The sequence below is a fragment of the Rhinolophus ferrumequinum genome, chromosome 3, assembly GCF_004115265.2.
Source record: "Rhinolophus ferrumequinum isolate MPI-CBG mRhiFer1 chromosome 3, mRhiFer1_v1.p, whole genome shotgun sequence".
In the NCBI taxonomy this organism is placed as follows: domain Eukaryota; kingdom Metazoa; phylum Chordata; class Mammalia; order Chiroptera; family Rhinolophidae; genus Rhinolophus; species Rhinolophus ferrumequinum.
In genome coordinates, this window is record NC_046286.1 from 44762694 (window position 1) to 44788557 (window position 25864).

General features: G+C 35.5%; 2 protein-coding genes across 5 annotated transcripts in view; one reads left to right on the plus strand and one right to left on the minus strand.

The window, feature by feature from the left end:
• The window catches only part of RARS2 (arginyl-tRNA synthetase 2, mitochondrial), a 50932-nt gene extending 43749 nt beyond the window's left edge, over positions 1-7183 (minus strand). For both annotated transcript variants that reach the window (XM_033101141.1, XM_033101133.1), the window contains exon 1: positions 7106-7183. In XM_033101141.1, the coding sequence (XP_032957032.1) occupies positions 7106-7141 (36 nt within the window). In that variant the 5' untranslated portion in view covers positions 7142-7183. The remainder of the gene's footprint in view (positions 1-7105) is intronic.
• Positions 7184-7226: 43 nt separating this feature from the next.
• ORC3 (origin recognition complex subunit 3) overlaps positions 7227-25864 on the plus strand; it is a 49602-nt gene continuing 30964 nt past the window's right edge. The window contains exons 1-9 of one of the 3 annotated variants that reach the window (XM_033101155.1): positions 7227-7349; positions 9080-9134; positions 13230-13327; positions 14820-14964; positions 17321-17425; positions 18386-18537; positions 19856-19989; positions 21655-21814; positions 22929-23042. In XM_033101155.1, the coding sequence (XP_032957046.1) occupies positions 7326-7349; positions 9080-9134; positions 13230-13327; positions 14820-14964; positions 17321-17425; positions 18386-18537; positions 19856-19989; positions 21655-21814; positions 22929-23042 (987 nt within the window). In that variant the 5' untranslated portion in view covers positions 7227-7325. Of the gene's footprint in view, positions 7350-7383; positions 7477-9079; positions 9135-13229; positions 13328-14819; positions 14965-17320; positions 17426-18385; positions 18538-19855; positions 19990-21654; positions 21815-22928; positions 23043-25864 lie in introns of those variants that run through there. The other 2 variants (XM_033101162.1, XM_033101172.1) reach the window with 2 other exon arrangements.

Genomic DNA, 25864 nt, shown 5'->3' on the forward strand with positions numbered 1-25864 from the left:
ACAGTAAACTTGGTTAACTGTTTGTCTAGTTGGTACAAATTTATAATGAATAATCCCTCTGATATCAAAAGGTTAGCAACATCATTGCAACAAGTTCGCAAACTTAATTGTCAGACCCTGTAAATACACTTTTCTTTGTACCCATGTTATGTAATCAGAGATCATGATCTGGTTAAAGCGAATAATTTAGCAATGATATTATATGGGACTAGATCCACCCACTAGAGAATTTGCAGACTTTATTTCACCTGCTCAAGTTGTTCTTTTTTCAGTTTGAATTAGTTGCCAAATAATATATGGAAATTAAAAAAATAACACTGGATTGTATGCATCTACATCTGTAGTATCAGTCTTTGGAAAATTTAAAATCAGAACTCAACAATCTGGTGTTACTGCTTTATTTCTGAAATGAAGATTTTTGATATTATTTCTAAATCTGAAATAATATCAAAATAATTGACATTATTTTGGTATTTCTAAACATGCTAATTTTCTAATGATTAAACCCCCTTATGATACATCTAGGATTATTTTATCTGAGAAGTCATAATTTCTTAAAAAGCAAAACAAAAAAACAAACAAAAGTAAAATTTCAAAAAAATAAAGGACCATGGGCCCTTCTTGAAAAATCTATTTATAAAGAAATACAGCCAATTTAGCCATGCATCAGGAAAAGGATTGGTGGGAAGCATCTTATCCAATATAAAATGAATAGGCGACAAGTGGTATAAATATAGTTAATAAATAGACTATAAGTGTTACAAACTTTGAGTGAAAAGGTTACTCAAACAAATTAGGAAAGGTAGAGCAAAGTTATATCAAACAGGAGTGCTAATGTCCCCCTCTCTGTGGCAGGGGTTGATACTGTCTAAATTGGAAACATCAAGATTTTAAAGAAACACACCAAACTGTAATGTTCTTCACAATCTCTTTTCTTAGTTGTAGAGGACTCATTTAGCAAATACATCAATAATTCTTTGAATTATACTTTGGTTTCTTTTTCTTTCATTAAATTCAAGCAAAATTGTTTAATACATTTTATTTAAAATAGCATTTCAGTTATGGGTACATGGGGAATCACAACCCTATTGTACTTTAGGCAGTTGGACATTTTCCATCATAAAGCTTTTAAAACAGCAAACGAACCTAAAATAAAAACTCATTACAATACAGCCCAACTTTTATAAAAAAAACATTATCTATCCAGTCTTCCTATCTCCCTCCCTTCTTCTTTTGTCTGTATATCTGCAAAGAAATATATCTAAAAAGAAGGTCAACCTATTAATGATGATGATTATTTACAGGGAAGTTTTTAAAATTCTTTGCATCTTTTTTGTATCACTTAATTCTTAACAATTAACAGGAATTATTTTTGAATAAATTAGAAATTTTTTCTTTACAAAATCACAACTTGATAAAAGTACAGTTAAGGAATTCCTATTGAAAATTAACTATGGTTCAGATATGCAGCTTTTTGGTTACCTAACTTCATGTGGGGTCAAAGCATTCACCAAGGGTAATGGATAACAAATAGGTCCCCCAAATCAGAAAGCCTCTGGGATGGTAGTGATGTGCAAAAGGGGGTTCCAAAATACTCCGTCCTCAGAATTCTAATTTAACGCAATATTTATTGAGTGTATACAACATACCAAACACAACCTTCAGTACTACATATTTATTAATTCATTAAATCCTAATGAGGTAGCTAAATTTTCCAGATTTTACAGATGAGGGACAGAGATCTTACATACCTATAGGAGGAGAAGCTAGTTTTAAACCTACACATCTTCCACGGTCAATGTTCTTAATCACTATACCTGTGAATCCCACACTTTGCTGCACATTGAAAAGACCTGGGGATCTTTACAAAACACTGATGCCTGACTCCCAAATGCAACTATTCTGATTTAATTAGCACAGGGTGTGACCTGGGCAACTGGATGTTAAATACTTCTCTGGTTGATTCTAATGTGCAGTGAAGTGTGGGGACCACCGCACTACACCTTTCTGCTTCCTGGCTGTCCTTGGTAAGTGGTTAGCAAGCCTGGATGAACATCAGAATCACCTGATGATTTTTAAAACTTCAAAGCCCCTACCCCACCCCAGGCCAATGCACCTGGGCTTAGCCCCTTAATGCTTCTCAGGTATTTCCAGTCTGCAGCCAAGGCTTGGGAACCACAGGCTTAGGGAGACATCAGCTACCCTTCAGGTTAACAATCAGCGTCCACCTTAGTGAGTGTTTTTAATTAAAGGAGTATCTTTCAATGGGAGGGGCACCAAAAAAAGAAGAAAAAAAAGTTAAGAATCACTGTCAAGTGGTCAAATGCCAGAGAGCATAGTAAAAATTCACCTATGTTCTCATAGTTCAGTTATTCTACAAAAAATGACTTTCTTCAACTATCTCTGAGATTGGATTTAGTGCATTTTCTAATGAGAACGTGGCCTATGGGTTTCCCTAGCTACAAGATTTTTCTTTTTTCCCCTTCAGGTAAAGGTGTTTCTACTGGCATTAGGCTTCATACAAGACTACCACAGGTATAATGTGTAATATAATAATGGCTAATATGTATTGAGTGCTTACAATGTACCAGGTACAATTCTAAGCCTTAGATTTGGCAACCTAAGGTCAGAGATTCTAATATAATAGAATAATCTTTAGTTCCCAGGATACCCAGTATGAGAAAGCACGTAAATTAAGCAGTTTGTGGGCAGCATCCAACCATTCCTTTCCCAGGCACACACAATTCCTATCCCTAGTAGCCAGGTACTGAACACAAAGCTAAAAATATCCTATCAGTTTGGCTCTAGACAGGTTCTAAATTCAGTTAGGAGCTTAAGTTCAAGATCAAAGTCTCTGGAATCACATAAGAACCCTAATTTTGCTAACGAAAAAGAGATTCTTATGCTTTAGCAATGTCATGCCAGGTGTCATGCGGGGTCTCAGCTTCCACTCACCACACAAGAACGCAGGACAGAGTAAGACCAAAAAGGAACACCCACGGAGCCATAGATAGGGGAGTCATACCACTATATTCTCGCTGGCGGCTGGGTTGGAGACACAGGAAGCAGGAGCCACACGATCCGCAGCCTGCTGTCTGCTTCTCTGCCAACCAACCACCCTGCCAACGTAGCCACGGCAATTATATCAGTGGCTGATGGCTAACTGGTTACAGCTGATGGCCAACTAGTCACAGCTGATGGCCATCTACTACCTGAGCCAGTACCTTCCACGTGAGGCTGAGAGCCTGGAAACTGCTCTCTGGGACTCTGTCCCTATAATCACTCTTCCAGATTTTAAACTGTCAATTACGCTTGGTTATTCCTCACTTCTGACTCTGTAACATAACCAGGTCCGGTGTATATGTTTGCTACCAAGACCCGATGCACAAGCACTCCCACATTTGCTAAGCCTTTCTTCAGGTGCTGGTCTGGATTTGCTCAAAGACTCAAACAGGCAGCGAACAAGGTAACAACTGAAACTTCAGGTGCCAGAAGAAAACATTCCAAACGATTTGGAGGGCAAGTTATTACCAATTGTCTATAATGAAAGAAATTCAGCATGGCTCTTGTCATTGTGGTTTTAAGCAGACTGAACACTGGTGGGCCTGTGAGAGTGGGTTAGAAGCAAAGTACACAGCTAGATAGTTTCAGTCACTCCTGTCATTCACTTGAATGTGGATAAATATCTCCCCAACATAAATATTTCAGTTTAGGACTAGACGACAATTGGTCAACAAGTTCAATTGCTCCTTGAGGCCACACCTGAAACTGACAATAAAACTCATCAGTAGTTAAGGCCTGTCTTCTATTCACTGTTAGCAATGTATCTCTATCAGGTTATGTAGATATAAAGTAATGAGAAAGAGAGCTTCAGGTCACTTAAAATGTAAACAATTACATGACAACGAAATGCAGTTTGTGATCCTATACTGGAAAAAAATACTGAAAAACAACGAAACTGGAACAAACTATAAATTAGATAAAAGCATGTCAATGTTATGTAAATCTAACTATAGTGTGGTTATGTGAGATGCTGGGAATGGAGAAATAGAAAATTACAGTGTGGCTAGAACCTACAGAAAGAAGGGGTAGAGTGGTATGAGTTGAGGTTGGGAAGAAAGATGTTCAGTAGTGGGAGAATTTGTGTAATGTACTTATAAGTGATATGATTTGATTAACATTTTCAAAGTCACTTCTCTTGCTACAAGGAGAATGGAGGGAGAGCAAGAATGGAAACAGAACGATCCGTTAGAATGCTGGTATAAGCAGGTGATGTAGGTGCTACTGGTAGCTTGGTGTGGGGTGGCAGAAGGGAAGGGCAGTAGCGATGGAAGAGAGTGGATGGATTCAAGATATTATTTTGAAGATAGAATCAACAGGACCTGCTGAAGTGGGTCATCAGAGGCATACTCTAAATTTCAGTCCTGTCCAAATGTGGTTCCACGAACATAACCATGCTCTCCCATGTGTCTGCGTCTATGCACAATATCCTAACCCTCCCAGCTCTCACCCTACTCACTTGGTACATGCCTACCCATTCTCCTTTCAGGATTGAGCCCCAACACTACCTTTCCCACAAAGCCTTTCCTGACACCTAGAAGTTCTCTTCTCCATATTCCCTTAGCACTTCACATATGCTTCTACCATAGTAGTTACAGACTGCACTGCAATTATTTGTTTATGTATGTTCCCCAAGTTAGGCTGGAGACATGCCAAGGCAGAAATTACATTCTATTCACTTTCAATTTAGGACTCGTGATAATGCTTAGAAAACTGTAGACTCGTTAATCAAAATTTGTTGAACACATGTGCCATTTCATGTAATACATTCATTCCTTCATTCCTGAACTAGCAAAAGCTCCTCATTTGTAAATGTAGATATTGCGCATATTTTTATTTATGCTCATTTCAAATCAACCCTCAATGACTCCATATTTGGAGAAATATATATTTGCTTAATTTATGTTGTCATATAAACTTATTAGATTCTGTTTAATGATCAGATTATTCTCCTTGCCCTCACAAACTATAAACAGCATAATGTATAAGAAGGAGGTGATTTTGAGGTTAGATCTCTGTTCATAAACCAACTTCAATTTACCGACCAAGTGGCCTTGGGTACGTTATTTACTCTTTCTGGATCTCAATTTGCTCAACTGTATAATCAGGTTAGTATGTCTTCATAGGGTTGTCATGGGGCCCAAATGTGAATGTAAAGTAACTAGCCAAATATACACTCAATACACATTAGTCCCTGGTTCTCCAATTGCCTTTTTTACACAGAAGCATACAGCCTTTGCAAAACTAAACAAAATGTTTCTAGCCATGGCCCTTTCTTTACCTAAGGGCTAACAATGGAAATCATCCTATCTCCCCCACCTCCCGCCCCAACACAACACAGCTTGTGACACTGAGGTCCAAAACTACCTACCCTGGACATAGTTCACTGTCTACATTAACGCGACTTTATTATTTCTTTGTCTTCATTAACATAACTTTACTATTCTAGGAGACTCCTGCCCAGACAAATATCTTGATTATTCATTACAGGAACTACCTGAAACATCTATCAGTTCTTCAATAGAAAGCATCAACAGTTTATGCCTAAGATTCCTTGTACTCCTCACCTTGCTCTTTCCATCAATCTAAAAACTAAGTATCCAATCCTAATCAAGTCATCTCCTCCACTCCCCTGCCTTCACCCTGTCACTGAAAGACCACCTTTAAACCATACTTCAAATCCTCAATAAAATCTTATCTTGCCTTCTCAGTGAGACACACTACCAAAAGTCTGTTGAGGTGGTGTTCTCCCTTACTCCAGTAGCCATAAACTCCGCTTTGTCTTATCAAAAGGTCTGATGGTGATATTTGGGAAGCTGACATTAGTCAGGATAGTACATCTACCGTATAAGCATAAAGATAGGCAGAGCGATGTCCCCACAAAAGTCCAGAAATACTCTAAAAATGAACTAAGGGAAATTACATACCAAGCAAAATATGTCTACTAATTATGTCCATTAATAAAAAGGAAATGAGTTTGTTAAGACCACAATAAAGTTTCATCGCAAAATTCCAGAGGTGGCTGATGCATTTTAAAAATTATTTTTGATGTAATCTGATGTTATAGTGTCTTTAATCCTTTCCTTATTACAGAGCTGTTCAAAGATGCCTCTGATGGTAGGGCAGGCAGAAAAAGTGACCATAAGAGAAATGACCAGTTTTTAAATTAGATCTCGTAAAATGAAAATTCAGATCCACTGTCAACTTCACTAAGTGTAAAGAACACTGGAGAGTAAAGAAATAAAATGGAGTAACTATACTCAAGCTGCTAAAATCAAGTAGGTTGAGGTATGAGGAAACAATTCTATTATTGCTTTAATTAGCCTGGGAACTTAACAATTTTCAACTTTCCAGTCCTGCATCAGTGCCTAGATATACACCAAAACTCTAGATAACCCTCTTTTTACTTTATGAAGGAAAAGAATGTTCAGTATCAAGACCACCTGACAACCATTATCCAGACCACTGGTCACCTAGAGGATTATCATCTCTGACCAATCCAGAGGCTAAGAATTCAGGGCTAATTCTTCTTTTATGTGCTTTTTACTATATACTTTTTACTATAAGAACCCTCAGCGTTTCCTTTTTCTTCAGAACACTCTGGTTATTGTTTAGTTGTATTTTCGGTTTACGAACCCTAAGACTCTGGAAGAAATCTTTATCATTTGTTTTTAGCCAAAGCCTCCGGATTTCACTAGGTCAACACTAATTTCTATAGTGTCTACCGGTAATCGTGGCCCAGTGGCTTTCCACCCAGGTAAAGCATACGAAGCTGTAGGGTGGGAAAGAGTGAGGGAAGCAACATGTGCCTTTTAAAGTTAACTTTTCACTCTGAGAAACTGATTTGGGCCGCAGGCCGGACCCTACACCGGCTTTGCTTTTTAGCAGCTGAAGCATCTCCAAAGGGGGAGGAGGCGGCAGAAATAAACAAGGCTTCCTCAGAACCCGCCCTCTCGCTGACAAAGAACCGGCCCGCGGCGGGGAAATGGCTTTGGGGTGCAGAACTCCGCAGGAACCCTCCTTTTGCCAGTTCCCAGGTTGGTACCTGACAGGCGATGGACCTGCGGAAGCCGCTCGCCATGTCGGGCTCCAAGAAGCGTGTCCCAGCCTCCTCTGCAGCCCCGCCTCCGCGCACCGGAAGCCCGCCCCCGGAGGGCGATGACAGCCAATCAGGAAGCCCAGTGGACCGCCACTAACCTCTGCCCTGTGCCGCGAGGGAGCGCGGGAAATCCCGAGCATCTGGAATCCCGCGTGCCGTGGGGACCATGGCCACCTCCTCGGTGTCCAAGGTACGTGGGGGCGGGCGCAGTAGGACTCCGCCGCCGCCTCATTCCCTTTTGAAGAAGAGATGAAGCAGAAGTTACGCAGGCCTCGGTGTACCGACGCCAGGGCCGAGATGAGGCGTCTTTGCTCCAGGTCCAGTTGAGGCTAACTTTGCTTGGAGAGCGAAGACGCGCACCTGCCTTAGTGTTGTGGCTAGGAAGATTTTAAGTTCTGGTTTGTGGAGGTCGGATGCTCGGAGGATGTACCCCAGTGTCCCTTCCTTTTTCCTCATAAATATTTATTGTGCGCCACGCCCGCCGTTAGATACCAGGTGACAGTGTTAAACAAATAGACTCCGTTTTGCACTCAAGAAAAAAAAACGAAAAACCCACCCTATGGTAGATAAACTACCATAAATTGTGATAAATCTTAGCAACAAAGAAAGTCCGAAGTGAGAGAACAGAAAAGCAGCCAGAACCTAATCTAGATTGCCGGGGGTTAGCGAAGGCCTTTGGAGAAAGTGACATTTTAGCTGAGACCTGGAAATGAGTACAAGTTAGGTAAAATAGTGGGGGCTGGGGGTCGGTTCCAGCATAGAGAATGACATGTTCTTTGGCCCAGAAGATAGAAAGAAAGTGATATACCGGGTGCCTGCCAAAAAAAATGTATACACAAGACTTGTATTCATCATTTGTTATCCGTACATATCGAATATTACAATTTTAATACAGTTTGTTTCCTTTCTTAAAATGTGTGTACATTTTTTTAGCACCCTCTATTTGCACTGCTGTTTTTAGAACTATCCTGAAAACACTTTTTCTAAGTATGTTTCTTTCATTTTCCATAGAAATGACAGTCTTAAGAAGCTGTGCATCATGCATCACTTTAGGATTGTTAGACTAAACATTGGATGGGTGGCTTGAGGGCTTTGTATCACTAGTCAAATAATAACATGAAAACTAAATGTAGCTAGGAAATTATCAGGAAATTTACTTGGCAAGCAGTCATTCATTCTGTACACTGATTGCCTAATATGTAGATGTTAACACTGTCCTAAACATTGGGGAAATGATTATGAACTAAATGCAGTATGAGCCCTGAAGATGCTTACAAACTACTTGGGGAGACAGATCCTAAATAACTGTGATATTCAGTGAAAGTGATTTAAAACAATGTAAAATAAAGATACTCAAGTACTATGAGTTCTTAGGAGAAGGAATAATTCTGACTGGAGAATTGGAAGGTTTCCTAGAGCAGGTGGGTTTGAGTAAAACTATGATGGATAAATGAATAAGAGTTATCAGATGAAGAAAGGTGACATGATAGCCAAAATGATCCATTTCCCATCACAGTTGAAGTTACTTGGAGTTTAATTAAATAATAAATACTTCTCTTGAGAGAGCATCACCATTTTTTATCTTCTTGGTACTTCTCGTGTAGTATTAATGTTCTCTAACTTTTATACAAATGGAACATTTCTGAGTTTAAATTTCATCAGCTTTTATTTTCTTTGCTTCTTAGATAAGGTCACAAAGGGCAAAAACAAAGATGAACATCCTGTGGGAAGGAGGAGAAAGAAATGGACAATCCTCATGTAGAAGAGTTTTCCTTCTATAATTTAGATAGAAAAGAGATGATTTCTTAGCACTTTAAAGAAATACCATTTTTAAAAATCTGCTTATCAATAAAATACTTGGTTAATAGATTTATCTGCTCCTTGGCTACTTTGACTTTATGCTTTCTTTCTTTTTTATAGGGTTGCTTTGTGTTTAAGCCAAACTTCAAGAAAAGAAAGACCTCTGTGCCAATAGGTAAGATGTCTTAATATCAGATTTCTTAGTTTTCCTCTCTAAATCTTGAATTACTAATTGAATTTAGTAATTCTCTTGGGTAACCTTGGCTTACTTACTATGTTGATGTAGCAGTTATGTTCCAAGGTATAGGTCAAATGGATAAGTGTACATCCCAGGGTTCTAATCTAAAAGGGAATACAAATTATACCTTCAAAAGGCAAACTGGGAAATAAATTTCCTTCAAAACATATGTCATCATTCTTTAAAAGAGATTGCCTTAAAAATATCAGTTGCTTCCTGAGGTGAGATAGGAGGAATCGACTGCAAAAGGGCAGCAGGGACTTCTTCTTGGAGTGAGGGAAATGTTCCCTAGATTGAGGGCTGATTACATGAGTGTATACTTTTGTTAGGACAGATCATCTGTTAAAATGGGCACATTTTATTATTTGTCAATTATACCTCAATAAAATTAAATTATAAAAAAAGATACTGTTTTCACTTTCTTCATTCAGGGTATTGTTTAGTGAGCAAGTTACAAATACTTCAAACAAATCACGATATTACTGTCAGTCAGAAAGTGTTAATTGCACTGGTTCTCAATTGTGGCTACAGATTAGAATCACATGGGGAACTTAAAAAAAGATTATTTTCCTGATATAAACATAGATTCACATACAATTGCAACAAAGAGGGTCGAGAATTCACCTGTACACCTAGTTATCCCCAGTGTAACATTTCGCATAACTATAGTACAATATCACAACCAGGAAACTAACATTGGTACAATCTGTTGATCTTATTCAGATTTCAACTTGGTGAACTTTTTAAAGATACCAATGCCCACACCCCAACCCAGACCAATTGAATCAGAATCTCTGGGAGCGGCACCCAGGTGTTGGTATTTTTCTTAAAGCTCTTCACAGGCTGATTATTTCTACTCAATATTCAGCACTGTGAAGATTAATTCTGATGGAAAAATTATGATGTGGAATTAAACATACTCATGCAGTAGTTTTAAAAGAGAAAAACTGAACTATACCATTGTTTGACTAAGGAATAAGTAACTTGAATATCTAATAGAGTTTTTCTAAATCATCACATACTGGCCTTCAGGTATTATTAATCTTTCAGTTTGAGGCCAGCTAGATAAGAGACCTGTGTTTAAGAGCAAATAATAAAATAATGGTCCATATTGAGGGGAGCAGAGGGTAGGAGGTATGACTTGTGATAAGAGTCTAGTTTCTCATTAACAAGAGAAGAAACAGTGACCCCAAGCTTCACACCCTTACAGGTTTAGTCTCAAAGAAACCTAAGATATTGTGTATTCCTTGTTCTCCTCACCCTGAAAATGAAAAGTGACAGTGATGGAATTGGAAATAGTGAACAAAGAATAGCTACATTATAAGTGATTTTATTTTAAGTGATTGACTTACAAACATAATTTTTGTTGTTGTTGTTGATTGCTAAACTTTACTAGAAATAGTTCATTTTTAGAGAAAAGTCAAGACCTGTTTCCCCGTTAACCATGAAGGATGCATAGCATGAAATGGTTTCTGGTATTATCAGCAATGTCATTGTAACTAATAAAATTGCTCATATTTATTGAGTGTTTATTATGTGCCAGACTATTCTAGCACTTTATGTGTTAATTTGTTTAATCCCCTCAGCAAACTGTGAGGAATATATTATCTCCATTATAACATATGAGTATACTTAGACATATGAAAAGCTTTCTCAGTGATTGTGCTAGTATGTGGCAGAGCTGGGATTTGAACCCAAACTGTCTGATTCTAGAGTTCGTGGTCTAACCATTGCTTAGTACCTCTCAGTACAAGGCGAATTTTTGCCTTAGAAGTTTTTGTGTTGAATTTCAACTATAATTTATTAAGATTTGTTTAAAGTTTTTAGTATTAGTAATCCTGATATGTATAATTTGTATAATTTGGATTTTGTTTTGAAGTACATTATATATTTTTTCATTGTGCTAATCTAAGACCAACAGATACTGTTACACATATGAATATCTTAGAGGAATTGACCCTGATTGTAAGACAGATGGAGCAGGAATGAGGACAACATGACTCGGAGACACTTGGGTGTATACTTAAGAGAAGACTGGTAACTCTCCCTCCTCAGTATTCTGGAAAGAGGGATGGGGAGGGAGAGAGACAGGGAGACAGAATGAGAGAGGGAGGGGAGGAGGGAGACAGACTGGCAGTGGCACTGGCACTACGGGAGATGTCACACTGTGAGTAGGAGCAGGAGGGAACCTGGCAGCGGGGAGAGCTTAGATTCTTTAGCCTCTCAGTGCTTATTTATTTTTTACTTAACTTGATCGATAAATAAATGAGAGAAGTTATGGTAGCAGGTTCAAGTGTCCTACTCCTGCTTTTGTTTCCCAATGTCTAACAGTTTTGTTTTTTAATATATTTTGATGCAGCATCATTCAGCACATAAAAAATCATGTCTTGATTTGCCACTTTAACGTTTTATGTGATTTTACTCATTTTCAAAGTAAAATGACTATTCTATTTAAGGCTACCTGTTATTCTGCTTTGTCTCTTAGTGCTTTGTCTCTTAATAATAGTGTATCTCCTTTTTTTGTTTACATTTTATACTATACCTTTGTCTATCATTTTACCATATGATAAGTTCAGTATATTCTAAGCCTTTTGATAAAAGTTAAAAATCAATGTTTGCCAAAAACTCTGAGTCAACCATGATTCACAAGAAAGTTTCTTAACATGAAAGACAATTCTATTCCAAACTATCAGTTAATATTAAAACTTGGTGATAGAATACTAATGAAGTCAGGAACAAAATGTGTACTTTCACAATTATTATTTAATATCATGAAAGTTTGGCTGTACAAGCAAATACCTAGAAATAAACAACAAGAAATATGAAGGAAAGTGGAAAACTATAAGGAATGTAAAATATTTGATTAAAGGAAGAGATCTGTGATGTTTTTGGATGTGAATTTTTAACATATTAAAAATGTAATTTCTTACCAAGTCGATCTACAGATTTTATTTTATCCAGTCAAAATACCAGTGTAATTATTTTTGAGGGATGACAAACATTAATGTAAAAGAATGGCTCAAATTTTTTGAAAAAGAATGACAATGTTTGGTGGTGGTGGGAGGAAGACCTGCATCTATTCAGTATTAGAATGTGCTACAGAGCAACAATAATAAAATAGTTCAGGACTGATATGGGAATAGAGTTGGATTCAGTAGAACAACTAAAATGTTCAAAAATAGTTCCAAGTGTATATATAAGTATTTAGATAATAGGGACATCTCCAATCGGTGGAGAAGTTACAGATTATTCAATAAATGAGTGTCTTTCAAACTGAAGGTTATATATAACTCAAGTGTGAGTCATGAAATCAATTTAGTGGATCATGAGAGTTTCAAAAAACAATAGAAAACATTTGCTGTCATAGATAAGGATAAGTATTGTTTTGTGAGACTTGTTCATTTTTGTTATAGGTCTGTGTGTTGGACTATGATGTAAAACGCATTCCTTAATGTGGGTCATGGTTGAAAAAGTTTGAAAACCATTGCAATAAATGGTATTTTGATAAATGGCTAACCATTTGGAGGAAAACATTCTAAAAGTACATAAAATAATACAGACAGACTAAAAGGCTCGGCTAACCTATGTCAATCGAACAAATGAACAAGAATAGTAGTAGTAAGAATCATTTAATAAAGGAGAGATCAAAGCACATATTTGAAGCGAAGTATACAAGGCCTTAGGATAAGAGCAAATAATGAAAATATATTAATAATAAATGTATGTACCTTAAATCAAAACCATTAAATAAAAACTGTCAGAAATTCAAAAGTAAATGATAGAAATATAATCTAAAAAGTAAAATGATATTTTTAATCTTACAGATACAATTAACACAGTAAGAATATAAGATACATAAATAAGTCAAATAATATAAAGGATATTGAATGTTACCTGTTCTCAAATATATACATATATATTTTGATACGTATAAAAAAATTCAACCTCATCACTTACTGTATGACTTTGTACAGAGATTTTCTAACTTTTATTATGTAAAAAAGAAACTGACATTTCTTTCTGTGTTTTCAGATGAATATTTTAATAAAGGGAAAAATGAGTCTGAGGACAGTAAGCTTCGATTTGAAACGTATCAGTTGGTATGGCAGCAGATGAAATCTGAAACTGAGGTGAATACTTTTTGTAATAACATCTCTATAATACTGTAAATTATGTTTGTTGCCTCCCATCTTGCTTTCCACCAGTTTACAAGAGTATTGATGAAATATTAGTAATGTTGGTTAAGCATAATCTGTATGTACTGAATAAAACCCTTATGTTCCAAATATTAAGCATAACTTCAGGTGCTGGAACATATGTTTATAATGATAGCTATTAAGGCAAGGGGTTCTTTACATATCCTCACACCACTGAAATGGTGGTACTCTTTAAATTATCCATTTGGTTACACAAGTAAGAAATCTAGCTATTTCTAAACTATTTCTAAACTACTTCACTCCCTCATCCTCATATCCAGTTACCATGTTCTTTATATTCCAGCTCTGAAAAATTTCTTCACTATAGCAAATTTCACTATAAATTTGCTAAAAATTTCTTCACTATAGCTCCAGGGCTAACATCTTGAGTGGACTTGTTTTGTTTGAGCAACAGTGGTGTTTTGTTTTGTTTTTTAATGCCTTTGGGAGGGTTATTCTTTTCAAGTTGATTACTGCTTCCAAGCATTCCTGATTGCTGTACACGTGGTGACTTTGCTCATTCATGTTCCATCAGACCCTTGAAGGTATTTGAGTTCATGGTTTCCTCTTTATTTCTTAACCTGGATTGTCTTACTCTCCTCCTAACTGATGTCTCTGCCTCTGATGTAAGCTCTTCAGGTCCGTCACTAGTCCCTGTGGCACCACTGGCCAAATTAGAAAAGTCCTCCCTTTGGGCAGGCTTCAGGGGTTTTCCAGCCCCGCTGCCGGTACTGCCTCTCTACTCCCCTCAATTCTGGCCTTCACAGTGCTGTAAGATTAACTCGTCTTAGCCCAGATTTAATCATGTCTCTACTTCAGATCCCTTCAGTGGTTCTTCCCACAGGATAAAATCAAAACCCTTTAACATCAAATATATATTTTCTTGGTTTAGCCCCTTGCTTATTTGTCCAGTCTCATTCCCTACCACTTCTCAGGTTCTGTATGCTTAGCTCCATCTGTGGTTCCCCAGATGTTTGGTACTTGCCTCCTCCATTTCCCATTCGTTCTGACTTTCTTTTACTTACCATCACCTACTCTTAATGCTTTTGATTCCTCAGCTGAAATTAGATGGTCCTTACTTTTTGTTCCTGTATTATCATAGCACTCTACACAATGTATTTTAATTGGTAAATGTTCTTACTCTTTTTCTTTACTTTTTTAGGGTAGAGACTGTCTTTTATTTGCAAGGTGGTTAGCAGTGTTTGTTGAATGAATAAATGAGATTCCATAATGAGGGAATCCAACGCACTAATCACTGGAGATTTAAGGAAAAAAAATTATTTTATCATGATTATATTTCATTATGATTGTAATTTCACATATAATCTTTGGAATTGAATTCATGGCAATTATCTTTCCCAAACTTGGAAAGACACATCAGACTACTACTACTAATAATCCATAAAGTTTTGTGTGTTCTGTATAGCGACTGCAAGAGGAATTAAATAAAAACCTGTTTGACAGTCTAATTGAATTTCTGCAAAAGTCTCATTCTGGATTCCAGAAGAATTCACGAGACTGGGGCTATCAAATAAAACTAAGAGAAATTCCAACTGCTGCTCTTGTTCTAGGTATGTCCATGTGTGTGTGTTTGTTTTTTTTAATTGGTGGTTTCGTTTTTGAGAATAGTGGGGAATAACCTGTTCTGATAAACCTGTTCTGTCTCTTTCATTTACAGAATTTAACCAATTATAGTTTGTTAGGCATACTTTCAAAACCAATAAAAGTTCCTTACACTAAGCATGCATCTGTAAATTAAAAGAAATTGAGCTAGGGTTAGCTAGTACCTTCCTCAACGTTTTGTCTGAAAAGTGAAGGGAAAATATATTTGTGTTATTATTTTTTCCTTAGTTATTTTATGAAAATATATGAGATTTGAATTTGGTAATAAGGAAACTACCAGTATGTTAATAGATTTGATGTTTATACTTTTTTATCATGTCTTCAGTGCAATTACTCTATGACCTTAATTTTATTTCCCTGTCCTTAGTTTTTCAATCTTGGATTGTTTCATAATATTGTATTAATATTAATTGCTTAGAAGGCAGTTTGGATGAATTATATATAAATTGCTTTAAGACTGCAGGTTGTAAATTTCTTAGGTACTTAAATATCCATCGTTAATATCCCATTTTAACCAAACATTTGGATTGCAGGATAATGGAAAGTTTTCTTTGGAATATTAGCAAGTTTTCTTCATTCCTTTTGAAAAGAAAGTTGAATTTATTTGGATTTCTAATTTTTCATTGTACTTCCAATTTGATATTTATTCAGAATTTGTTATACTAATAGGCTCTGAGATAAATTAATTCTTCTGCATAATGCTGCCTAATACTGTTCATTACCTACCTGATATTCAGGGTAATACTTCTCAAACTTTAATGTAACTAAAATAACCTTCAGGGGATCTTAGTAAATGCAAATGTTCTGTTAATAGGTCTGAAAAAGGGCCTGAAACTCTAAATTTCTACCAGGCCTCTAGCTGATGCCCATTTTGTTCATCCCAGGACCATTCTGAGTAATAAGACTCCACGGGATGATTGTTGTAATGCTGTGGACCAACTTTTCAGTGCAGTCTGCCACTGAATTAAAAAAACCCCTTCAATTTATGGATGAGAAGTTGAGGCCCAGTGATGGCTGGCTTGTATTGTTAGGTGCTTTCTTTTTCTAATGCCACGTTATAGCAGTTGGAGATGGATGGGAGAAATACAATCAAGAGGGACGGCCTGATAGATTGTTGTGAGACCACTGTTTAAATCCCTTCTCTGCCTACTGCCAAAAGGAGAAAGGAAGCTAATGGAAATCATATGCTTCAAAGTCACTGGTCAGAGAACAATTTTCCAATTAAAGACATTGTTGATTATCTCCTTTCCAATAGAGAAGCCCATTGTCTTAAGGAACATGGTGTTAAATAGCTTATAAAGTCAGTCAGACAAGATAAGCCAGTATTTTACTAACCTCCTAAATTTGTTCAGATGTTGTGTCACAATCATAGACCATAACGCATGCTAACAATACCATTTTGATAACTTGAAAATCTGTACTCAAAGATACTTAAGCACAGTTGCACATTTTCTGTTTTCTAAAAGTTGTATGTCTGTTTATTTATGTATATGTCCATTTAAAAATAGCCCGCCAACATTTTTATTTGTTGGCCCTCCTAGAAAAAACAAGTGTTGCTTATGGGTGGCCTGGATGATTCTGAACCCTTTCTTTTTCTTCCAAGCAGTTGCAGTTTTACAGTAGCAAGTCTCATGTAGTTTCACAATGTCTGCCGCTGTCACCTGCCTAAGTGCCAAAGCACTTTCTAAAAATTATAGATTGTGATGGTAGGGAAGTTAACAGAAATTTTTCCAAAGTAGTAAGGAAATTTCCACACAACTTTGATAACTTCATGGAGAGCACGAAAACGAAAACTACTTTACCTATAATAATATATGTACTACTGTGATCATAAATAGTATCAGTGATTGGATTCTCCTCAGTTGTTAAGTCAGGGTCACAGAAAGGCTGGAATCCTTCGCTCTTATTTTTGAATAATTATTTTAAAGAGCTTTTTATGGATGTGACAAAGAAATGAGATTATTCCTAAGATATTTTCAAGGGTCGACTACACATTCCCAGTAAATTTTTTTTTAAGGAGAAATTGTGCTAAATATCTTTCCTAACAAATAAGTGTAGTGTGTGCCTCTAGATAGCTATTGTTAATAGAGATATGTTCATTTGTGCTAAATATCTTTCCTAACAAATAAGTGTAGTGTGTGCCTCTAGATAGCTATTGTTAATAGAGATATGTTCATTTATACAATATGTTTTCTTAGTTTCTGTTGTTAATCATGTTGTAAAAATATTTTTACGTGGCATGTTAAATAGCTTTTGTTATTAATAATAAAAATGATGGTGTAATATTGATATATAATCCCACAGGAGTGAATGTAACAGATCATGATTTAACATTCAGAAGTCTAACAGAAGCCCTTCAGAATAATGTCACTCCATATGTAGTTTCATTGCAAGCTAGAGAGTGTCCAGGTAAAGTATAAATGCTTTCATAGCCTTGATGTGATGTTACAAATCTCTTCAGTCCTCTCTCTCTTTCTTTCAGGCTTGCTTTATCTCTTTTTATTTTTGGAAAGAGCATGGCACTACATTTTTGGCAGGGTGAAGTTTAATGCCTCCCAGAGTAATTTTCACTATTGCAGGATTCTGCCACTTTTTGCTTTTTTATTTTGGCCCCATCCCTGCCATATCAGCTTCCCTGCCAATGATAGTCCAGGCATTTTAAGTTTAGGACAGGGAACTGAGAATTGAGGAATGGAAAGTTCTTATTTAGCCCAAGAGAGAATAGACTACATAGGCTCATATGTACAGCCTAATTATCTTATTGCCCCACTTTGAAAGGCCACCATGGTAAAAATAGTCCATTATCAGAGCTAACCTTGGGTATCAGAAGCCATTAAATCATAAAGGATGTGGACACTAATAGAGTAACATTAGATTTGGACTGATATAAGGGCTTTATGTGTTTATATTACTTTCATGTTCATAAACTGAAATTAAGTAAAAACCCTTAGGAAATCTTTTAACATGACTTTAAGGAAGATTTGTAATCAGTAAAATAACTTACGTAAGTAGCACTTTTTGATCTTTTTTAGGGGCTTTATAAACCTTTTGCTGTCTGGAAGTAATTTAAATACATATTATCCTAATAAAATTAATAGTTTTCATGTTTATACATTTGCTTAGGTAACACGTCTGTTTAGACCATAAACATAAACTTTGGTATCGTTAGTCTGAATTAATGAAATTTAAATTTAAATATCAAGGAGAGGATACTAATGAACATTAATTGTTAATATGTTAAGTGTTATGTTAGTTAAGTATAGAAAAACACATTCTACCCAAATAATGTAATGTACTGATCAAGAAGTTTCAGTTGTTTTAGGTTTGTTTTAAGGGGACATAAGCTTTCTTACCTATCATATTCTGTAGATGTGAAACATTTTTTACAAAAGCTGGTCTCACAGTTAATGGACTGCTGTATAGATGTGGAATCCAAAGAGGAGGAAAATGTTCAGATCCCCCAGAAAATGACACATTGTTCAGTGGATTCTCTTTCCAGTTGGTATATGAATGTCACACAGGTAAATATAAACTGACAGTTTTCTCCCAGGATATTGGCATATGATTGAAGAGGCTTAGAATTATATTAAGCATAGTACTGGTTTGTTCTGATAGGGATATGCTTATACAGCACTAGCTGTTAATTTAATAGTAGCTACTTGTTTTTCCTAGGGCTACTAGAGTTTAAAAAGTGTTCTCTTACCAGTATGCAGTCCACTTCCTGTTAAATGTTTAGGTTCTTACAAGGTCATTTTGTTTGTGGGAGAATGTCATCTAGTGACAAAAACAGCATCTGGAATTGGTTTTGCTGCAGACTCTATCTATGACAATGACTATAATGTTAATATATTATCTCTGGTTCCTCGATATTTGCTTTTGTGCAGTAGAACCAGGCTGCCAGTACCCATTTCCACCTTAGTCCAATTAGAACTAAATCTATATCTATGTCTATATATAGCCACATATAGATATACATACCTATATATCTAATTTGTTCTATTTAGAATATTTGGGGAACACTCTTTAAGTAAAGTATATTTAACAGATAAATAAAAATAAGTTCCATTCTACCATGTTAGTCTCTGGTGAAAATGAGTAACCTAGGTGATTCATGAGTAACTGCACCATAAAACCATAGCCTTAGTTTGTAATGCTGTATAACCATATACTATAGGAAAAAATGCTATACTATACTATTTGCTGACATTTTCTGAAGAATGTATTTACTGAAGTCATTGTAAGTAAAGTTTCATTCTGCTTTTACATAGGTATTAAACTGGGTTTAATGCTTACCATAATATCTTAATTTGATCCAGAATTTTAGATTTTGTAGATATCAAACACTACATGCAATTTTTGTCAGAAATCTTTAAAATATTGGGATTGGACCAGGTGATATTTAAGATCCTTTTCAACTTGAAATTTATCAGCACAACAGTAATTAGTGTTACCAATTATGCTTTTTAATTAAAAATAATAGTTCTCAACTTAAAACAAAGCAAAATATGACATTCTACTAACAGAAAAATCAATTTTATAGAGAATGTTCTCTTGTCCCCATGCTTTCCCTGTCATTGTCTCAATAGCAGAAAATATAAATATGTCATATGAGTTATAGATTTTCCTGAACCTTTTTCTTTTTGGTTATTATTCCCACGTCAGACACAAAGATTTCTGCTAATAACTGTTAGGATGAGTTTCTATTTACTGTGTGGGAAAAATAAATGAAATAATGTTACTGTGAAATGTAAAGGGAGATATATCTTTTATGTGACACTATGGCCTTGTTTGAGTGGTAAGGCTTACTTTTAACTCCTTTTTTCCACCATGGCTTAAAAGAAGACAGACCCAAAAATGCCAGGGAAAAAGAGGACTTCTTCTAGCCAGTGGCAGTCTCCTCCTGTTGTGCTTATCTTAAAGGATATGGAAAGCTTCACCACAAAAGTACTCCAAGACTTCATAATTATCAGCAGGTAGATGGTGTATCACCTGGCTTTTGTGCAAAATTCTTTTTATTAAGAAAACATACAATGTTTAACTTAAAAAACAACCTTTTTTTCAGAGACAATGAATGGCAATTTAATTTCATTTTAATACCATCTGGATGGAAACCAAGATGATTTCAAATTCCTTATAATTGAATGCTCAAAGACCTCGTATCAGATTTTCATTTGCTTTTTGACCAAAGAATGAGAATCAAAAGACAAAAGTTAGCTCTTTTTATTTAGCATGATAAGGCAATTTAAAATACAGTTTCTCTTCCCAAGGTTGTCTGTCTCTTATTTGCCCATTAAATGGATAAACTCCTACAAGTTGAGATATTTTTGTCCAGTCTTATTTTCTGATACCTATCCATCCTTAGAAGTTCTGAGTTACACATGGTTTTACTGAGCAAGAATATTTTCTGAATAATATTATCTTATGTAGTATTTCTAGTGAGAATCTATTTCCATGATCTCATTGGATCTTCAAGGCAATCCTATGAGATTCAGAATTGAAGTAACTAACACTATTTTGAAATCCAGTGATAGGCATTTCCCATGGTACATTTTTTAAGATACAATTTATTTTGTTTTTTTTTCTGTGTTACCTTGCTTAATAGTTATGGCTACGTTTGCCTTAAAGCTATATTGTGTAATAATTTACTAATGCACTTACAGTTATTTTAATAATGTCTTTTGCCCCCCCCCCCATTGAAACTAAGCTTTCTATTCTAAGACTTAATGCTAGCACTGCACTGCTTAACATTGCCGGGAAAATGCACAGTACAGGATAGTGATAGAAAAACTACTTTCTTGGAGATCAGACTTGTAACTACTTTTACCATCAAAATTAAGGAAGAACTTAAAACAGTAACAGAGTCCAGGCACTTTACTCCTACCTTGGTAGAACTGCATACAGCTAGAATACTGAAAAGCAATAGTTAACAGGAGGGAACAAGCAAAATTGTCAGCCATAGTACACAGGACTCTGGCCTGCTATAGTTCTCAGAATACTGTTTTACATTTCTCTTCCTACTGGTAATGCTGAGAATCAATCATGTCCAATAAGTTTGCGTTAAGAATGCAAGGATGTAACATTTTTTAATAATGTCCTTAAAAACTGTCTTATGGATACGTAAGAAAAGTCTTCTAATTCTTAGCTATTATGGCTGGATGACAGAATGTCTGTTAGAAATGTCCATAAATAGAATAAGTTACCTTGAAAATCAGTGAACTTCATGTCAATGAACTCTTAAAGCATTGGCTGGATATCTAACTGTGAGGAAGAATGTAAGTAGGACTCAAACTTTGGGTGAGAGGTTAAATTGAATGGTATCTGAAACCTCTTCTAATGCTTGAGATTGTATAACCTTAGAGGGAGGCAGTTGATCTCTCTGGACCTCCGTATTCTTATTTATACAATTAAAGGAACCATTAATAGATTGATTTCAGAGCTGGAATGTCTGGCATATAACTATTTCTATGTCACTTTGACAAAGCAAAGTAAGTGACCTAGAAAATTTTAGTATTTAGAAAATACTCCTTAGCATTGTCTGATAAAAAAGGCATTAAAATAAAGGTGGTCTTATTTTGAAATATGTATTGAAATGCATTTGCTAAAGAAATCCCACTTTTGTATTTTCCTTTGAAAACTAGTCAACATCTACATGAATTTCCACTAATACTTATTTTCGGAATTGCCACATCTCCTATTATCATCCATCGGTTGCTTCCTCATGCAGTGTCATCTCTATTGTGTATAGAACTGTTCCAATCTTTGTCTTGCAAGGAGCACCTGACTACGGTTCTTGATAAGGTAAAAAGAAAAACAATTTACCAGTGGTAATAAGATGAAAAGAAAACTGCTAAGAATAGATTATAAATATAAATGTTAATGATAACTTTCTGCATCTCTCAGAGTATGATATTGAACATATTCTTTCACATATTTTAATATTTTTGTGTAGTGATTTTTATAGTAGTATAGTATTGCCTCTACAGATAAAATACAAGATTTATGAAAAGAATGATATTTATCAATCAGTTATTATTCAATGGAAAATTGTAGGTTTTTAAAATAAATTTTTATAGAATTTAGTGACTTCCTGGTAAGAGTAACAGTATTTTGACTCTTACATTTTGTATTAAATGATTAGAAATTTTTAGTAGACTCTTTCTTGTCATGCCGCTCTTGACTGAAAATAACTACCATTTTCCCAGGCCTTAGCTCTATATTTCTACCCATATAGAAATACAGTTCTTTAGTATTGACCTTCCACAAATTGTTGCTAGACTCAGCTCCTTTATGGTGTGTTTTATGTTGCTATATTATTTAAAGTTACTTGGTGGTGGCCAGATTCAGTTGGCCTTCTATAACAATGCTTCTGTTTAAAAAGCCTAGTATGACTTCATGTTTAGATGTACAGTCTTTACTATAGGCCATTGAAAATTAGCTGAGTAATACAGATTCAGCTATTTTATAGTTTTTAAGTAGACATCAGTTAATTTTGGGTTTCTCATTTAACAGTACATAATGTGTTACTCTTCGTTAATGTGCATCAGTAGGGATGAAAAAGAAATCCTATCAGATAACAAGATTTGCCAAAGCCTGCAGCTTCTTCAGTGGCTTCTGATGGGAGAAAAGGAGTTATATATTTGATAGGCAGTATTTTTTCAAATTAGGAATTGAAGGGAGGATGATGGATGTCTTTGATTCTGAAGATATAGTATGAATACCTTCTTTTTGTTATTATTGTTGTATTAATTAATTTAAAATTTTGGTTGATATTTGACCTAAAAAACCTAGCTACTTAGAGCTTTCATAGTTACTGTGTTATACTGTCATTCTTCGCCTCATTATTAATACTTGATGTTTATGAATAGTAAAGACTAACAAGAAGTGTGTCCTACCCCCCATTTTTCTCTTTCAGCTACTTCTTACAACTCAGTTTCCCTTTAAACTAAGTGAAAAAGTATTGCAGATTCTGATCAACATCTTTTTGTATCATGATTTCTCAATTCAGAACTTTATAAAAGGACTTCAGGTAAGAAAACACTAATGGGTTTAAAAATTCACAAGCTGATTCTAAATAATTTGCATGTTATTTCAAACTGACTATTTGGTGTGATACTTAAGGCATTTTAAATGACAAAATCTAGAAATAAGTAAATTCAAGCTATGTTATTCTAGGTTCTACCATTGTTTGGTTACCTTGCAGCAAGAATGTAGAAAATATATTAATTAGATATCAAAATGAAAAATGACCTCCATTCCAGTGCTTCTTAACCATTTTGTGGGGGTGGAGGGAATAAGGGACCTTTTTCAAAAGAATCTGGTGAAAGCTTATGGACTGTCTATCTAGGAAATGTTATATAGAGTCACTAAACTTTTTCTGTAAAGGAGCAGATATTAAATATTTTTGGCTTTGCATGGTACATGTGGTCTCTGTTGCATATTCTTCTTTTCCTTATTTTTAAAAAATAACCCTTTAAAGATGTAAAAAACATTACTGTGCCATACAAAAATAGGCTGAGGGCCATAGTTTGCTGTTCCCTGAACAGGTGTGTGTGTGTGTTCATTCATATTTATTCTCATATGATTGCATTGGGAGTGCATTTTCCACTAAGGTTTCATGAATTACCAGAAAAAAATTCACGAACTTAGCTTTATAACATATGTCCTAAACTAAAAAAGGACCCCATTCTTCAGTTGTTTAGAACTGAATATTATTTCCTTCTCTTGGCAACTACCTAAAACACCTTCGCAAAGTGTAGTCATTGTGAATACATGCCAATTGTCAAATTGATTAAAACCTATATATTAGTAACCTTCAGTACAGAAGTACAGTATGATAATACCTTATATTTATGTAGTGCCTGGAAGATTATAAATTCTCATATATTCTGATTCCACATAAAACACTGTAGTGATCTGTTATGGCTAATATGTGTCCTTTTGTTTTTAATTTAGATGTTTAACAAAAAGTATGTTAAAGCAAGAAAATACTATTTACCTTAGCAATATGTGAGATTAAATGATATTAAGGTATAACAATTTCTAATTTACTTCTCATTCATTTAATTTATTCATTTATTTACTCATAAGTATTAATATTTATCAAGAGCCTGCTGTAAGCCAAGCACTGTGCTGAGCCCTGCAGAAACAGAGCACAAAGAAATCTCTGCCTTCAAATTGTTCACTGTTTAATGAAGGAAGCAGAAGAGTAAACCTGCATTTACCATTCTGAGTAGTCAGTGGTTTGAAAGAAACATCCCTGGAGATTCTATAGGAGAACAGAAGTGTATCCTGAGGAAGAAGAGCTAGCCAGGTCAGAATTGGAAGAGCATTCCAGGCAAAGGCAACAATAGAGGGAGAGAGATCTATCAGAGGGATATCGCAGTAGTCTAGACAAGATATGATAAGGGCTAAACTAAGGTAGGATAGTGGGACTAGAGAGGAGGAAACACGTTTGAGGATAAGGTAGAATCAACAGAACCTGGTGACTAAGTGGCTAGTAGGATGTGTAAGAGAGGAGCATAAGCGACAGACACACAGGTTCTAGCTTGGCAGATGTATTGGAGGTTGGTACCATTTATTAAGTGTGCATGTTAATATAAATGAAAGAGCCAGTTTGTTAGGAACGGATGACTTTCTTTTTGAATATGGTTAATTTAGGCTTTTTTGGACATAAAGATTTGGCACTCAAGAGAAAGATCTGGACTAAAAATAAGATTTATCATTAAAAGTTGGTGGTTAAGTAATATAATGAGGATGAGGCATGAAGCAGAGGAGTGAGGAAAGGACTAAGGGCAGAATTCTAAGACAAAGTGACACGAGTGAGCAATAGAAAAGGAGACAAAACAAAAAGGAAAGCCAATAAAAAGTAGAGTATCAATGAAGTCAAGAGAAGAAAAAGTTGCAGGAAATGGACATTGTAGTCTCAAATACCACTGAAAAAGTGAGTGAAGAAAATGACATTAACCAAGTTACTTAATCTCTCTGGGCCTCAGTTTTCTCATCTGTAAAATAAGGGGCATCAGATTAGATGATTTTATAGGTTCCTGAAAATTTTCTAAGCACCTCCTTTGTGCTAGGCACTACTAAGTATTTACTTTGTTTCATTAATGTGTATTATTATCTTCGGCTTTGCACATGAAAAAGCATGCTTAGGTTAAGTAGGTTGGCCAAGGTCACATAGCTATTAAGTGGCAGAATCTTTAGGCCCCTTTGTCCAATTTTCCTAAGTATAAGTGGGAAATTTGTGTAAGTCCTGATTTCTTACAAGGTAGAATAGGGCATATAATCATTCTGTGTATGTTGAAGTCCTTCCCTCATTAGGTAGTAGATCAGTTAACCAAATTGTTAATTGACCCAGACATTGAGAACAACTTGGACAAAATAGTTAAGTGATACTGGGTTCTTATCCCATCTGTTACTCTGCCATAACTCATGTGACTTGCTCCCATTCCTCCCCTCCAGCAAGGCCTTTGCCATGTTTGATTTTCACTTTTCTTATGTTTAAAAGTGTGTTAACATTGGAGTAAGTATTATCACATTAATGTAATTGGAAAATATAAATAAGAAACAAGATTATGTCAATATGTGCAAAAATAATTTAGCACTTGGCATGAATAGTTGCTTTCTATTTTCTACTTGCTTCTAAGTTAGGGTGGTGCTTTGCTTTACAGCTTTATACTTTCCAAAATGGGCTATTTTGGACTTCAACCTAGGTATCTGGTCTGTAGCTCTATAGGCTCAGAAATTCATTATCAGTTTACCAGGAAGAATCAAGCTCAGATATCTTAAGAGTGATATATAAAGTAGCATGTAAATATTACATAATTTGTGATGGAGAATGTTATTTTC